The sequence below is a fragment of the Rissa tridactyla genome, chromosome 7 (genome assembly GCF_028500815.1).
Source record: "Rissa tridactyla isolate bRisTri1 chromosome 7, bRisTri1.patW.cur.20221130, whole genome shotgun sequence".
Lineage (NCBI taxonomy): Eukaryota > Metazoa > Chordata > Aves > Charadriiformes > Laridae > Rissa > Rissa tridactyla.
The window spans coordinates 54,206,924-54,224,148 of record NC_071472.1 but is presented as its reverse complement, the minus strand read 5'-3'; the positions used below and the strand labels follow the sequence as shown (position 1 = coordinate 54,224,148).

Sequence of the window (17,225 nt, the reverse complement as noted above, 5' to 3'; positions counted from 1 at the left end):
GCTCTGGGAGTGCTGCTTGAGAACTCGATGTGCTGTCAGATCAAAATGTGATTAAAGGTATGTCCTCTGAAGTGTAGCTTGTTCTTTAAAGAATGATGGCAGCTGCAGGTTAAACTGGTTTTTAAAGAGGTGCCACCAGCATTGTACTTTAAAGATGCTAAAGCCTGTTGTGTGTGCTAGCCTCTGAGCGCTGATAGAAAAATCATAAAACGGCAATAGAAACCCCATAGCGAAATGATTTAAACTTTTTATGTGCTATGTAGAAAGACCAGGTTTGCTCATTAACTTCTTTTCTGTGTGGATTGGCTAGTTGCTTTTAGAACTGTCCTTTAACCATTAGCCTAATTATGAGTTTATTCTTAATTTAAAGTTATTTAAGGATTTGATGGTAGCAGGCACGGCCAATTGAGCCACATCAAATGCTCCTGTGGCTGGAACGGCGTGAAGAAAACATTTCAGCTCCGTGTGGGTGAAAAATGAACGAGGAACAAAGTTTTTGCGCGTGATTCAGTAAACGCTTGGGCTGGCTCTTAAGCGGGTTTTTCAGGCGAGACCCCAAAACGGGGCTGTTTCACCCCGAAACCTGAGCGGGTGGAGGGCCGGGGCTCTCTGCGCATGCGCTGTTGTGGCTGCGCCCCCGCCCCACCCCCCCCCCCGTGCGCCCCTCGCGTCCGGCGGCGGCGCTGCAGCGCCCCCCGCCTTCCCCCGGCACTGGAGGGAGGCGGCGGCCGGAGCAAGATGGCGGCGCGAGTGCTGCTGCGGCGGAGCCTGGCGGGAGCCAGCGCCCTGCCGCGCCTCCCGCCCGGCGGCGGCCTGGCCCTCAGGTGAGCCCTGAGGGGGGTTGAGGCGGGCGGGAGAGGGCCGCCGAGGGAAGCTGGAGACGGAGCCGACGCCCCCCCCGCGCCTCCCCTCGCCCAGCCGCGTAGGCTCCCGCCCCCTCGACCCTCCCTTCCCCTTTCCTGACTGGAAATGGCGCCGCGCTCGCCAGGGCAGCTGACGGGCCGGGCCCGCGGCCCTCCCGTGGGGCGGGCAGTGCGACCCGCTCGGGGTGTCCTTCAAGGTCATGGGCCTCAAGGCCAGCCCCTTCCCCTCCCTCCCCCGAGTCCGCCCCGGGGTGGGGATGATGGCCGCACCGCTGGGCCGCCGCGCCGCAGCCCGGCCCCGCCGGGGACGGGGTGCCTGCCGCCCCCGTCCCCTTTCCCCTGCCGGCAACAGGGTGTACGGGCAGCCCACGGCCACGTCTGGCCGAGTGTCGGGCTGCGCAGCCACCCTGCACACGTGTATTCCTGCTGTTGGGATATATGGATGCCCTGCTCCCAGGTGTCCCTCCAGGACCAGGGTGTGCAGCTGCTCCGCATCCCGACTCCGACAGGCAGCAGGGGTGTTGGGGTGCATGGCTGTACACGCACAACAACACGCCTTGGTGTCAGGACACACAACCGCTCCACACGCACCATGCCGGGTTGCGCCTCTACCCAGCACCCATGTGTCCCCCGCTGTCGGGGTGCGTGGCCGCGCACACCAGCGTCTGCCTGCCTTCACGATGCACACATGGACCCCAGCAGGCGTGTGCACCCCTTGGGTGTCAGGGCATGGGTATTCCTGCTTCCCTTAGGAGCTGGGATGTGTGTGCACGTGTGTACAGCCCCCCGGTGTCAGGGCACACGCACAGACACATCCATCAAGTTTTGGGGTGCAGACATTCACACACCCACATGCCTCATGCGTGAAGGGTCCAACACACGCACACACCTCCGGGGTGGCGAGGGTGCGCACACAAACACAGCTCTCTGGGCACAGATGTGGACGCGTGTGTCTGGGCCGTAGGAAGCAGACGCGCGTGCTCCCTGGGTTTTGGAGACACAGAAGTGGCCAAACTGGGATGGGTCTACACGCATTTTTTCTACCCTTTCTTTGAAGCAGGGAAAGCTGCTGTTTCAAGCCTCAGAATGGGCAGCAGCCCCCGCGCAAGACTTAAAGGCATCACTGCAAGCAGCGGTTTAAAAAAGGAAAGGGGAGAGTTGTGGAGAGTATACGTTGTGAGATTTTATGTGCATCTTTTGGGGATTTAATTTTTTTAGTTTCAAATAAACTTTGTTTAGACCACAGATCAAAACCTGTCAGTTATGGGCAAGTTGTTATTCTTTCTCTTCCAGCCAGACTACAAAATCTAAATATTTGACCTGATGTCTCCCACCCAGTTTATATTTTGTGCTAAAGCAGAAGCTAAGTGGAATAGAAGTTTTTTCACCATCACTTTTAATCTGAGCGAGCTATTCGGTGTTATCCTTTTGTGTTCACAGCCCAATCTTTGTATCAAGAAAGCTAAGCCCATAGGCAACATTTGTAGGATACCAACTTGCTAGCAAAGTCATGCAGTGCCTTAAAAGCTTGCATGAAATCTCTCTTTAATAAGTATTGTTCCCAGAAAATAAAAAAATTGTGAAGCGTGATGGTAATTCCGTATACGTTCGCTCTGTGTGTAAATTCACATTTTCCTTCGTGGTGTTTGGGGTTTGGAACGATTTCGATCCAATATCTCTTTTACTTGGAACAGGTGTTACAATATTGAGAATTATAATATTAAGAAGTTAGTTAAAAGTAGATCTTTTGCATGGTGGATTGGTTTTGAACCAATTTGTGGTTGATGCTCACAAGTGGCAGTCCAAAGACGTGAATTTTGTCCCTACTCTTCCAAAGCTAATTTTGGGTACATAATGCCCACACGAGTGAACTAGTAATCAGTTCAGGGCTTCCTGATTTGTGGGCGTCTAGAATGACACCAGTAGCGTAGGACTTCTGTAAGGATGTGGATTAAAAAGAAGGCCCTGGCATTTCAGGCTGGGTGTACTGAATATCTGCTTTAATAAACTTCAGAATGTTACCATTCTTCATTATAAGTGGATGTTTAGATGGATAGTCGTGATTTGTTAGTCGTTGTTCATGAGGAACTTTACCGTTGCTGGGTAAAAGATTTTACATAAATGTGAACTATCACTCGTTTCGTTGTATTGAAAATTAAATATACCTCCAGTTTTAGGTGCAGTTTAACATTCAAGTCACGAGACTCTCCTAATAGCAAAGGAATTTGCTTTTCAGTATTAGCCCCATAACTCCAGCTTATTCTTGCTGCTGATAAAGCTGGTTCACAAAAAAAGGATCATGATTATTTGTCTCTTGCCTCTTCAAAGTTTGCTGCAAACAATAATCCTCATAGAAGAGCCGCCTAAATATTAGTTTGCTAACTCTGTTTAATAAAGGCGAGGAACTGGTGATGGTTTACAGATCTGAGTTGCAAAAATGAGCACTGCAGGACTAGAATTGAGTTCTGTCTCCTAAAGCCCTGCTTCCTGCCTAGTGAGCATTAGTGCTTACTTTAAGGGAGCTTTTTAAAACAACTTGGATTTATTAGGTGGGATTTACCCCCTGTCATCTGGGACAGCTTGTGTTCCTGGGGCACCTGTGACAATGCTGATGTAGGTGTGTCACCTGTGCCTCGCCTCCTCCAGCTGAGATCAGAGGTAGGTCAGCTCCAGGCAGCTGCCTTCACTCCATTCTGGCAAGAGCCTTATCATGGAATGCCCTTTTAAATACTTCTACTCAGGACTAGCTGCTCGGCTTTCAGCACAGTAGCGTGTTTGTGTGTTTGCCTAGGGCCAAAGAAGGCACCGTTTGCAATAAATACACCAATAAGGTATTTACCAATTGCTTCTTAATATTGAAGGTCATCTCAGCTGCAGTTGTTCTTCTGGTTGTTATTGTTTCTCTGCTATGAAATACTTTTCCTTTCCTCCATCCTGCTTCCACGGGGTGAACCAGTTCATTGTGTTATTTTCAGACATTGGGACTCAAAGGTTAATTGTTGAAAAACACTGCTAGAGTGAACTACTTTGGTGTGATACAGACAGGCATGTTTATGAAGATATTTTTCCCAAAGGAAGCTGAGATTTTCTTTCCCTATTTTTTTTTTCCTTGGATGATTGTCACAAACTATTGATACCTGGAAGACAGCTTTATAGCTGAAGATTGATAGCTGTCTTCTGGATCTCCTAGTCAGTAGTTAAGGGTGAGAAGTTGACTTCTGAGGCAGGAAAAGGTTTCAGTTTCCAGCTGCAGTGACATATTTTTAGTCTATCAGAGAAATACTGTAGTTTTTTAGCAGAAACCCCATAACAAACAGAGGCAAATTGAAGGAAGTGCTTCTTACGAGAAAGAAGAAAAAACATTTGAGCTTGGGGTCCCTTGCTATACATTGTAGAGAATCAGTTAAATGCATCAACTTTCTTGTTCTGCACAATTTTTGGTGATAGAGAGTGTCTTCTGTCAGCTGGAAAAGAGAACAGTAATTCCTTAACACATCATTTTTAAAAAGCACAGTTATCATATCAGTTGTAATGCTTTGTGCATTCTGTGGTGTAAAGGGAAGCGGTATTATTTTGGAAGTGTGCTTGCAGAAACCGCGTAATGATTAGATAAAAAAAGACAGCGAAATCCTTCTGTTTCAAAGAAAGGGAAATGGTGAATGTTGTACAAAAAATGTGGATCTGCACCCCTACGTGGTACGGTTGCCAGAATTTGGAATTTAAATATTTGTTTCCTGCCACTCATAATTTTTCCCAAATTAGACTTCCATTATATTTTTTCTCTTGAACGATGCACTATTGAACTTTTCCTTTTTCAGAGCTATAGTTAAGCAACATATGGCAGTTACTTTCCTATTTACCCTGTACAACTTTTTCCTTATGCACGCTGTCTTTTTGCTCTTTTTCACTCTTGTCTGTGTACGTCAGGGCAGACCCAGCCTTCTTGAGCAAAGACGCTTGATTAAAAAGAAGATAAATAGGCAGCAAAAGCAGCCATCCACCTATTCCCTTCCGTGTGCACAAAGAATAAAAGTGGATAGCGTACGGTTAACTCTCAGCTCTGAGAGCGTAAATCTCAGTGGGGAAAGAGCTGCCTTTACCTTGCTAGGAAGTGGCTCAATGAAAAGTTTTGGTAACAGACGTATATATAACTGTGTGTTATGATACTGTTTGCATTAAACGTGATTGTGCCTATCCTCCCCGCGTTGGGGGCATTTTCAAGACATGCTCAATGACAGGATAATGTACTTGTTGATGTGTAGGGGGCTGGCGTCTTCAGCTAGCAGACCTCGCGAAGACAGTTGGTTAAAATCGCTATTTGTTCGCAAAGTCGATCCAAGGAAAGATGCTCACTCCAACCTTCTAGCCAAAAGAGAGACCAGCAGTCTGTATAAACTACAGAGTGAGTGATATTTTTATATTTAACATCACTATTTCTTTATTCTGTTCCTGCATTTCTCACGTAATATTGTTGTTTCAGTTCACAATGTAAAACCAGAATGTCTAGACGCCTACAACAAGCTTTGGTAAGTGTGCGTATTATGTTTTCACATTTTAGATGTGTTGATTTGATCACAAGCTGTTCTGAAAATTGGCAAATATGATTATTCAGAGGGGAGGTGGAAAAATTCTGCTTTTACTTGCAGCGTATGGTGTTAAATAGTTTATATTATTCTTGGAGGGAGATGGCAAAAGATACTTTACTCGCTTCACCCCCTGCCTTCCCTCTTGGAGGTGTCATTTTCCTAAGCTGCAGTTTAGGATGATGCCTTTTGTGAAAATATTGTTGACATTTGTTGGAACAGCTCCCCCCCTTCCCTTAGTTGTCTTACGCTTGCTGGTGCATGCGGGTAGATGCTGGTATGCTAGCGTGTCCCACTCCGGCTGCCGTGTAGGAATGTGGTCAGGGTGGTTATTGTCTGCATACAGGAAGGAAAGGGAGAGATCACCGGTAAGTAAAACTACATGCCAGTATTAAATTGAAGTATAAATTTGAGGAGACTTTAAAAACCCGGGGGTTGACTTTCTTTTAGCTCACCTATATCCTTCTACAAAAGTAACGTTCCTGAGATCTACTCTTAAAGAGCTATGCAAATCCTTGGATAGGATCTTCGCATTGGGGTGATATCCCCCAAAGGGAGAAGTACTGTTACGGGCTTTCCAAAAAGTTACAACTTCATAAAATGTATGAATTGGTAACATTTTGAACTTACTACTTTAAGGACGAAATTGCAGAAATGTTAGTCCTGTTCTGCCTACATAATCACTGCTCTGGAGCCAGAACAGCTGCCTTCTCAGGAACTGGATGTTTAAATTTGGAAATGCAGCGAGCCTCACACATTTGGAAACAGCAGTGCTTTCTCTTGACAGTGATCACCTTGTCAGTTAAATAAAACACTTTTAGCATAACGATACCCTGTTGCAACCAATTTTTTCAGTATGGTGTGTTGGTGAGAACACCCGCTGGGCTGGAGGGTGGGGAAGGAGCTCAGAACTCCCAGTTTATGTCCTTGACGCTGTTACTGGTTGGCTGTACAGCCACGAGGAGGTCATCTAACATCTCTGTGCCTTCATGTGTTCAGCTTTAAAATGGGGCTGGATAATCCAGAACTGTTTTCCTTGCTATACAAACATAGAAATCCACTAGAATAACATTCAATCATAAGGTATTTTTAGCTTTTTTGTTTAAAAAAAAAAAAATACACAGAGAAGCACAATTAGCAATCAGCCAGCTTTCTGTTTAAAAGCTTAGTATAAACATGTCCAATTATACAGAACAGGGAACCGCTTCTCCATGATACCTCATGAGCTACCTAAATGTTGAGTGATAGCAGAGGCTTTTATTTTCAAGAAAAGAGACAACAGCAAAGAAAGAAACTGCTCACAGCAATCAGATGAAGTATGTGTAGCTAGATTTATTCTTTCCAAACCAAAGCAAATTTAAGTATTCTGGGAAAGGAGAAAACTTAAGAATGGAGTAATAAAAAAACCTAAGTCTCCCTGAGCTTCCCTCCTTCCTCTCCCTAAATTGAAGATGAACAGGTTAATCCCTTATTCTGTATCAAATCAGGATAAGGATTAGTCATCACGTATTAATAAAGAAATAATGTAATGAAGGCAATTGTGAGAGTACTTCACGAATCACTGTGGTTAAGGACCCCTTCTGAAGAATTAGGAACAGTTATTTTTAAAAAGGAAAAAGATGGTGTTCATAAGATTTTCTGTGGGTGTTTCTTTTGTTTTGTTTTTTTATAATTTGCAACAAGATATATTTCAGGGTTATTGTAATAATTTAGCATTCCTGTTTAAAGCTACCATTCTAGGATCTCATTATACTTTGCAAAAATGAACTGATAGTGAAACATCCTTGAAAACACCCTTGGAGAGTCAGTCTGTCGTATTATTTACGCTATGTAGTGAGAAGTCTTGAGGTGCGCATTGGTAATGAGATTTGCTCAGGGTTGTCTAGAAAGTCAGTGGCAGAATCAAGAGGAAAACTCCTATCTCATGACTCTCAGCCCAAGACCAGCCTACTTCCTATTATTTGATACTGTGCAGAGACTCATTGCCCAGGGGCCAAACTGGGTAAGAGGGGTAGTTATTCAGGGAAAAATACTAAAAGGCAAAGTTCAACCAGAATAATTGACTTACTCATCAAAGGACGGTGCAGTGAAACCTGTCTTAACCGAGTCCGCAACTGGTAAAACTTAACATCCTAATGCTAATGTAGGCCGCTTTTAAAGTTTGAAAAAATGTTAGAAATACTGGAAATAGTCAAACAGAAGTTTTGTGTTGGGGGTGTTTTTAAGGCGGTTTCACTGTACGCTTTAATGGGTAAGTTGCCTCAAACTAAGACTGCGTTCTGAAATGGTAGAAAGCAATTTGGCTTCATGCTGTGAAGTCCAGTCATCGTTTGATCTATCAAAATACTTGGTTTTATTCATTCATCTCAACCGAATTAGTAGCACTGTAACTGGTACAGAAGACTGTCCTTTCCTATTTTTGTGTGTTTTACCTCCCTTGGTAAAGAAAAACTTTTCCTAAAGCGAATCACCCAGGTAGTTAGGCTGCGTTTTCTGTAAGTGAAACATCCTGATATTTATTTTCCTAATGTGTTGGGTAGCCTCGTAGGTGATAGACCTAATTTATTGCATTGAAAGAATTCTGCCGTGCTGTTTGTTTGTCATACGGTCTAAGAAATGGTAACGCTTACCTTAATTTTTCATAGTGTTGTAGCTGTCTTTCCCCTGTGTAGCAGATTTTTGTATTTCAGCTTTCCCTTCTGAAAAGTAGAGCTTGTGAATTTTCATACCATAATGATAAACGCGTGGTGATTTGTTATACATATCAACTGTAGCCTCCCTGAAGGAAATGCAACACAGTGTCTGTATTCCTTGTTTTCAAGTCAAGAGGTGCTGCCAAAGATTCATGAAGAAAAACACTACCCATGTGCACTGGTGGGGACTTGGAACACGTGGTACGGAGAGCAAGATCAGGCTGGTAGGAGATAGAAGTACAACAGAACGTAAAACCGTACAAGTGAAACGTGTGCTTGGCAGGTTTCTTCTCTTTAAATCATCTCTGTTGACAGTAAACCTTTAGCAATGTATACAGCGAGGGTGTGTGTGCATCTGTTATCAATAGTCATATTAACATTTACAGTGCTTGCTTTTTGTCTTGTTGAGTTTGACAGTAAAGCATTAATTCCTAAAATTCGTCCTATTGTTAATACACTTTCACGTTTTCCAGGTGGTAGATTAACAGTTTGGGGAAATGCATGTCAAATGTGATCCTGTACTATTTTGCGGGCACAGATCATGTTCCTGAATATCTGGGGCAAAGGCTTACAAAGACAGAGTTTATCTTGCATTGGCCGGAATAAAAGCTTTACTCAGACTTTCATACTGTAATTGCTGTATGATAATGAAATGCAAATCATTCACGCCATCTGAAAAAATGATTGCATTGTAAACTCAACAATAAGCTAGGCCTTTACTGGAGGAAAGTAAAACCGTCTCTGTGCATGTTAATATAAGGATACTGCCCAACTGTGCCGATTGAAAATATACTGGAACTAGAAATTACGGAAGAGTTGCTACAGAGGTAACTACAAAAAGTCTAGTGTAGAGAGAAAACCTGAACAATTTCCTGGGCTCTGGGAAATTGGAGAAATGGGAAGCCACAAGTAGAGAGTGGTGTACTGGTATTTGTTACGTAGTTTGTTATGTAGCTCCATTGTTAGAGCTCTGCTGGTATCAATGTCACGGCTTCGTTATTGAAATATATACTCCTGTACACATCAGTTTTTCCTGCATTCACAGCACATTGCAATATTGACACTGAACAAATGCAAAGAAATAACAGTAGATAAACAGTGTCTGAGAAATAGTTCTAAAAGTTGAAGGGAAATGGGGGAATGAAGACAATTGAAATGAGAATACCGTAGCCAAGTCCCATTCGTTGCTTTTGTAACGTATTAACACAGACGCCGTCTGTAATTGCATCCGTAGCCTGCCTTGAAAATGTTGCTGCAACAGTTCTAGCAGTGTAATAAAGCAGATTACGGGGCTTTGACTTGCTCAGTCCTTGTGCCCAGGCTGTGCTGGTATTAGGTGGATATATCAAATTTGCCCTGGGGCTAAGACAGCAGAAGCAGGCGAACTGGATGAATCGGCTATCCTAGAGAAGTGCCCTACCTTGGTCTCCAGTTCGCTCTCCTGGAAAAGGCATAGGACTGGTATAGAGGAGAGAAAATGGCTTTTGTCATTCTTTGAGGTGAAATATTGTTGCCTTGCTACATTAAGTGCTTGTAAATAAATCTTGTTATGATTTATTAAAGGACTTTATTATGATTTATGAAAGAGACTGCTTTGAAAAAACTCAAATGTAGATACCTGTTCTGAAATTGTTTTTACGGTTAAAATCCTAGCAAATGTAACAATTCTAGCATGTTCAGATATCTTCCGCTTTTTTTAATGTAATGTTTACCTCAAAAATAGCATTTGCATCATTTTCATGCCCTACAGAAAGCGTGTTGCTCTTTGTGCTTAATTTACTGAACTAAAAAGTCTACCCCTCTGTTGCTCTTAAATTGGTATAAAACACATTTTTGGAATTAAGTCGTCTTCTCAAATTGAATCTCAATTTCAACTACAGCCATATAAAGTCATCACATCTTACTAGCATGGCAACAAACAGTCCTTTCAGAGATTCTCTGTTATCTTCAGAGTAGAGTGCAAAGTTCTCCGAGAACCCTTTTCAAAAAGCAGATCATTCCATTATTCGTAGAATGTTCAAACGTTCAACGCTTTCTTTATGAAAATCTATTTTTAAACCTGTTACCTGATTTCTATTTTTGTATAATTCTGTAGTATGAAGAGCATTTTATACTGTGATATTCCGTAAGATTTAGCGCTGGTCTGTGACATCCCTGAAAAAGCTTCCTTTTTTCTGTTTCAGTTCATTTGTGGAGATATGAGGGAGGTTATCCAGCTCTCAATGAGGTCATGAGTAAACTCCGTCAAAATAAGGTAAAATGAATGGATTTTGTTAGAATTGGGTGTTTTACTCAGAAGAGAACAAAGAATAGTCTGAGCAAAAACCTGCACGTTTGGATACCTGCCTCTACTTTGGTATCTCATCACTTCCGTTACAAACTTAGAAACCTCTTTGGAAAAGGGTTTACTCAGAAATACTGAATTTTAATACCCGAATCCTTTAGTTTACTGAATTTTAATACCCGAATACACTTAGCGCCTTGTAAACGTGCCATTTGAAAATTTCAAATGTGCCAGGGTGATTTCAGATGCCTTTACAATTTAAAGGCTTTCAATGTCCCAGAGCCCCAGGCCAGCATTAAAACAATATATCTAAGCCACCGTATTGTATGCTGCTTTTGGTTGTTGAAACGTAATACACAATTTGATCACGTTGTTTTTTTAGGAATTCACAGAGTTTCGCAAAGAAAGAGGTAACATGCTTCTCTCGCGCAAGAACCAGTTATTGTTGGAGTTTAGTTTCTGGAATGAACCTGTTCCCAGGGAGGGGCCTAATATTTATGAACTGAGATCCTATCAACTTAGAGTAAGCTGAATTTTTTCTTTTCCTTTTTTAAGCTCTACGCTGTCTTAAAATGTCGAAAGCGTGTTTATACAATGTAGATGGAAAACAGACCTCATCTTAAAAATCTGGTTCTTATCGAAGCTGATGCCTGAGTCATCGTTGCTCTCAAAGTGGGGGGTCCGAAATGAAGGCAGGCTCCGACAAGATACTAATATCTGCAGGGCTGAAAACCCTGGAAACTTCAGGCAAATGATTTAAGAAGCAATACAGTTAGTAAACAGAGTAATTATGGGCGATTATAATATGTTTATCAGTTGAAGGAAGTGATTTTGTTAATACATCGTGTTTTCCCTATGTAAACGTTGTGAAAACTGTCCAAATATTCTAACTTTCTTTAAACTACAGTTTTAACAGTCTGTTTTGTTTTTGTAGCCCGGAACAATGATTGAGTGGGGAAATTACTGGTAAGTGTTGCTTTAGCACTTGCATTCTTCTCTTTGAGAGGTGCGTGTTTAAAAATCATGAAGTGGAGGTGGCAGAATGGTACCAAAGCATTTCAGTCACCCAGTTCGTGGCCTGCTTCTGTACGTACGCAACTTGTAAGATCATTCTTTGACCCTTAATTTATCCTTTGAGGAAAGAAAGAGGAATTCTGTGGGCAAACAACATTGTGGGCTTTGTGGTTTGGCTTTCCTTCACGTAACCCTCTTAGTTTGATGTAAAATAGTAGAAAACGTATATTTTCAGCAGAAAGCGCTGCTCAGTGAAGGGTGGTGGTGAACTCCTTGAGACTATGTTGATCTTTCACAACTTTCACGCCACCACTTAAAGCTGACGGACTTTTAGTTTAAACAGCCTAAGTCTTGGCTCTTTTAATCTTTAAAAATCAAGTTGCTTCTTGAAAACCTATTTAGCGGCACGCTTGTATTTTAATATATAGATTAAAAGCATTTGAGACAGTCTTCTCTTGAGTACATCCTTCTGATTTCGTCTTACTTAAAACCACTGAAGTCCAAGCAGCAATTAACGGTTGATAGTTAAATAATTTGGAGTATTTTCAGTTATTGTGACAGAGGTGAGGGCTTGGATTGTTGGATATCATCAATATAATTTATTTAGTTGCAGTAATTTGAATAAAGTAAATTGAATTTAGAATTTTTATAAAATAGGCATATCTATAGTGGTAGACAGTCTGCTTTAGAAGATGCACCAGATTTATAGTTGAGAGATATTGATGTTATTTACACAAAAAAATCATGGAGTGTTGCATAGGACAACGGCATCGCAAAAGTCCCCGTGGATAAAAAAAGCTGTGTTGCACTACCACAAAATCTATGGTAAGTGAGTGTGGCAAAGATGATACCGCTGAAACTCAAGGATTTCATTTTAGAAGAGCCTGCTATAAAAATGTCCTACCACTTTAACACTGTTCCAGCAATTACTGTTAGAGTGGATCTAATGTTGAAGATAAAGAATGATGAATGCACGGCCTGGTGAAGCTGTAAGCCTCCAATTTTAGCTCATTTTAACAAGATATATAGGTATATTTTAATTAATTAGTGCTTAAAATTAGTGTATTGTGGATATTTTTGTTCCATTTTTAATTACTGAAATGTACTGCAAGTGCTGTTTAACATTTGGGCGTCCTTTGAACTCTGCCCTCCTTTCAGTTATCCCTTATTTCCTACCCAGATCTGCGGGTTTTAATGGCTGCTTTGCTCTTCTGTAGGGCTCGTGCAATTCGTTTCCGACAGGATAATAACGAAGCAGTTGGAGGATTTTTCTCACAAATTGGACAGCTTTATATGGTTCATCACCTCTGGGGTAAACTTGTTTGTATTCTCTGCTTTTTTCTCCCTGAATCAGCCTGTAACAGACTGTTGACTTTGCCCAGGAGACAAGGTTTTTACAAAAGGCAAAGGAATGTCTTAAGAGGCTTTTTTTTTTGTTTTACAGCAACAGTGTTGATTTTCTTAATTTTTGTGTAGGTACCTTTATTTCTCAAACAAGCGAGCAGAAGCGAACGTTTCGTGTTTCGTTCTGTTTCCATCAACAGTTCCTCTTGGCCCTTCTTATTAGGGACTACTTGTTTGCTTTCAATAACATAAGCAAGACAAGCCACGTCCTGCCATCTCTCTTCTCCATCCCCCTTCACGCTGAAGCCAGGTTTTTACAGTTTAGTTTCAAGCATCACCTATAGCACACCTACAAAAAGACAAGTCAAGCATTTATTTACCTTACTACGTCGCGGTGTTTGGCTTTCTCTGTGTGTTAGTCTCCACAAACGCGTAGCTGCTTTTCACATATTAGGATTGTTTCAGCTGGAAGAAACTCGTTGTCTAATATTTATTTTAGAATTATTTTCTATGTATAGATTTCTGTATATTTCAGATTTCTATATATGATCTTCATATCTCAACAACTCAGAATATTATATTGCAGCATTAGAAATCTGACACCACTCGCGTAGAACTGTACTCTGTTGCATTATCTGTCTTACCTGTGTCTAAGACATTCTCTCGCTTCCCCGGTTCCTTCTGTTTGCATTGGTTTGGGAGCGTTTCCTTTTTACGGAGAACTTTTTTCCATCCCAGTGTTTGCAGCCTCCTAATTACACGCTAGAATACTTTTAAGGGAGCTATTCCCATGTAGGAGGAAAAGGAGTTGCTTCTAAGCTTTGCGGGTGTTCTTTTCCCTCACCAGCTTACAAAGATCTCCAAACCAGAGAAGATATAAGGAACGCTGCGTGGAATAAACCTGGCTGGGATGAACTAGTCTATTACACAGGTAACCTATTAACTTCACTGGAATGCTGGAGGTAGACTTTTGTCCGTGCCGTCATTTTTGTTCTTCAGTGCGTTGCACAATGATAAGAAGTTTTGCATCTCTGGGGTGTGTGTGTGTCTGTGTGCCAGTTTTTCTACAGTAAGGGAAAGGAGGGACATTTCGCTGAGCTGTAAAGTGAATTTTGCAATTGATCGTACCCATTTGAAAAAGTTGCCTAATTGCTAAAAAATTGCTACATCAATAGTAAGTTTTTATACAAGCACCTCTCCTGTATAACAACAGACTTGTGTAAATTCTTAAGTTGGTGTGCAAAAAAAATTGGGAACCCGGTAGTGAAACTTCTCTTTATATATATGATTTATATCATAAGTATCATATATATATCATATATATATATGATTCATATTTCATGAAATATGGGAGCCTTGATAAATGCATTCCTTTGAAAAGGGAATTGAGACTTTGGAAGTAGAAGCCAGGAGATCTTTGAGATCAAAGATGGCTTTCCTAACAAAACTCCCAAAAGTATGCTAAGCACGTCAGATTTGGGTTCCGTAGGGTACGTTTCGAAGGAAGTATACCAGAAAAATGTAAGATAGCTTTCATTATGGTGAAACGGAATAGGAATATTTGTCTTCAAAGGAGCAGACAGATTACATTAAAAAAATCACTTGCTCTCAAAACTACTGTGCTTCCGTTAGAGGAATGTTGGTGGTTACTGATGACTTGGCATGCGCTGTCTAGGAGAGTAACTTAAAGACAAGAATATCTGTTCAAACGGGGTGTGCAGAACGGCTAATGATCTCTCTTGGTGAAATTAAACCCTGTCTTAATTTTTTTCAGTGCCCCTTATTCAGGAAATGGAGTCCAGAATCATGATACCATTGAAGATTTCTCCTCTTCAGTAAAGTCACTGATTTACTTGTGCCTACATAGATAAAGTGACAAGTATTTGTCTTAAATTAATTTATGGTATACATTGTATATCATAGTCTGAAATATAAAAGTACTGTATTGAGCTTATAAAAGAGACCTCTTTTCTTCAGAATCTAATGACCCTTTGCTCTTAGGATTGTACCAGGAAAAAAAAAGAAATACAGGACTGTAATTAAAAGATTGGTTAATTGAAAACAAGTACAAAGACATATCTGAGTTCCTCTGTGAGACAGCTCCTCAGGTTAAGTATGGCATACAGTATTTACGTCTTCTGCTACATAGACAATGCCCAGCGTTCAGCAACACAGTGGAGCGTTACGGTCGCTGTGGCCTTTGTGTAACGTTATAATGACTGCAGATTTTAAAAACAAACGTGGGAGTTCTGAAATCCGAAGCTCTGAAGCCCTCGGGCTGCTCTGAAATAACACCTAGCTGTTCTAGCAGGCCTGAAATCATGAAGCAGCTCTAAATTTACAAATAGGCGGTCATTAATTGAGGGTAACACTGTTTGTCAGGTGATAGCTTACGGACAGAGAATGGGGCATTCTCTTCTGCAAGGACTCCGAAGCCTGTTGAAACTAGTGGCGCGTTTGTGTAGGTATCTACACCTGAAATCAATTTTGCGGAGTACAACCTACAGTTTCCAAAGCGATTCTGACAAGACGTGACTGCCTGAGCATCCTGCAGAGAATCAAGTTCAGTTCAATAGCATTTCTCTCCACAAATAACTTGGAAGTCTAGGAAAAGGGGTTTAATTTCATAAGCAATCATGACTTCAGACATATGCTTGGTCGGGTGTTTCACTAAGTGTACAGTAGGTACTTATGAATTGGTGTGTGAAACTGGCGCATGTTGAGTCAATAGGATTGGCATAAAGCGGTGTCCCATTATGTCCAGTTCTATTTTGGTTTCACTTTTAGACTAGAATATATCAACACTTTTGGTGTCTGCAATGATGTGAACATCCTGTAAGTGAAAATAATATTCTCTCTTCGAAGTGGCTACAAGATTCAGTGTAACATACAGAATGTACAAATCAGTTACTGAATGTCCAGTTCGTACATTTCAATGAGTTTTCAGGAAGAACATATCAGTCAATAAAATCCTTTTAATTTTCACATTTTACTGGCACCTCATATGTATTGCCCCACCTGTGTTTTCTCTGATCTTGCAGTGTTTATTATGGAAAATCTGAATAATTGCATAGAATATTTCAGCTTGCTTAGCCAATATCACTCCTCTCTGTCAGGGGCAGCATTTCCCAATATTCTGCTTTCCTCCTCCAAAATGAATTTACAGTATCTCCATTACATCCCGTTTTGCTAATTGTTCTAGAGGTCCTGAGTGCTATGGTATAAATAGGAAATATTTTTTTTCTCTTGATTTTTCTCCACAAATTGTGCTTAGTGTTTCAGGTCTGATTTCTTCTTTTCTTCCCGTGTGAAATACACCGCACTCTCGCCTTCATTTGAATTTCATCTGGAACAAAGTCAATATTTGATCTGATTCTTGTCTGTTTTCATATTTTGCCTCCTGTTGCCAACCGATTATGGGATTTTACTGAGTAAAATTCTGTACTATATTAGCTTAAAGTTCTCAGCTTGCCTTACTCAGTGGGCCAAGCACGTCGTTTCAGCTGTTCTTTCTTGTAAATCAGTGACGAGCCGTTCTGTCACTTCAGGCTGTCATTTTTCCAGACTTTTGGGACTACTCTTAAGCTGCAAAAGGAAAAAAAGGATGACAGGCGCAGCTTGCAGTCCTTGTTATTTCCCCCGGCGTCCTCCCGTATTTCTTGTTCCCAGAGAATTGTGCTGGTAACTTTTACCCCTCATAACCAGCGATCTCAGTCGGAGACAGAAGGCGAGAAACATTTTGGGGGTTACAGGATTTTGTGGGTTCTGAAGCAAGATGTGTTTCTTACCTTCGGACACGCACACCAGGAATTAAGCTCAGTCAGGAATAAAGTTTTGCATGAATAAGAAACGGAAGGAATAACCGGACGTCCTGCGGGGTGACACCGTACGGTCCAAGTCTCTTCCGTCTTTATGGGCTACCCAAGATGTGAATTCCCACCGGTGTGTTTGTAATGTGCTATGAACCTGCCTCCTGTCGTTCTGAGCTTCAGACTCGTGCTGTGGCTGGCATTGGAGAGAGATTAGTTCTTGTTATTTTAGTTACAGATAACTATGTAAACTCCCGTAACACGGCAGGTAAATAAGTAATGCCAATCTTTCCCCACTTCCCTTTGCCCGAGCCTGGCCTGAAGTTGGTTTTCCCCTGTCGTGAACACTGTTGTGATTTTTCCCTCTTAATTTCATGGCCAAGCCTGCCTTCTTCCTTTGACTAGCCATTCCTCAGCATTTCTTGGAGCAGAATTCGTAGAGTTCGGAACTGAAGTCGCTTTCCAGTGGTTGGAAAGTGGGGAACAATGCCTGGAAGGGTCTTTGGTAGTTATCAGTTCTCGTTCCACTGTAATGAAGACCCAGTTAAAACTGAAGTTTAGTTGTCCTGTAGTCTTCCTAGAAAAGACTGCAAACTGCTCTTCTAAGGAGTCTCCTCGTGCAGATTGAATACATA

General features: G+C 41.7%; 1 protein-coding gene across 1 annotated transcript; it reads left to right on the top strand.

Moving 5' to 3' along the window:
• The first annotated feature begins 667 nt into the window (after positions 1–667).
• NIPSNAP2 (nipsnap homolog 2) lies at positions 668–15,768 on the top strand. The gene is made up of 10 exons (XM_054209767.1): positions 668–824; positions 5,126–5,265; positions 5,344–5,389; positions 8,269–8,363; positions 10,323–10,393; positions 10,806–10,946; positions 11,358–11,389; positions 12,655–12,749; positions 13,629–13,712; positions 14,556–15,768. The coding sequence occupies exons 1-10, from the start codon at positions 739–741 to the stop codon at positions 14,618–14,620; spliced, it is 855 nt and encodes a 284-aa protein (XP_054065742.1). The 5' UTR covers positions 668–738; the 3' UTR covers positions 14,621–15,768.
• The last annotated feature ends 1,457 nt before the right edge of the window (positions 15,769–17,225 follow it).

Excerpts from the sequence above, each read along its gene's own strand:
- NIPSNAP2 (XM_054209767.1), top strand. The coding sequence starts at position 739 with ATGGCGGCGCGAGTGCTGCTGCGGCGGAGCCTGGCGGGAGCCAGCGCC. Across the intron at positions 825-5,125 it reads GGCGGCGGCCTGGCCCTCAG|GGGGCTGGCGTCTTCAGCTA; the intron begins GTGAGCCCTGAG and ends GTTGATGTGTAG. Across the intron at positions 13,713-14,555 it reads TGAACTAGTCTATTACACAG|TGCCCCTTATTCAGGAAATG; the intron begins GTAACCTATTAA and ends AATTTTTTTCAG.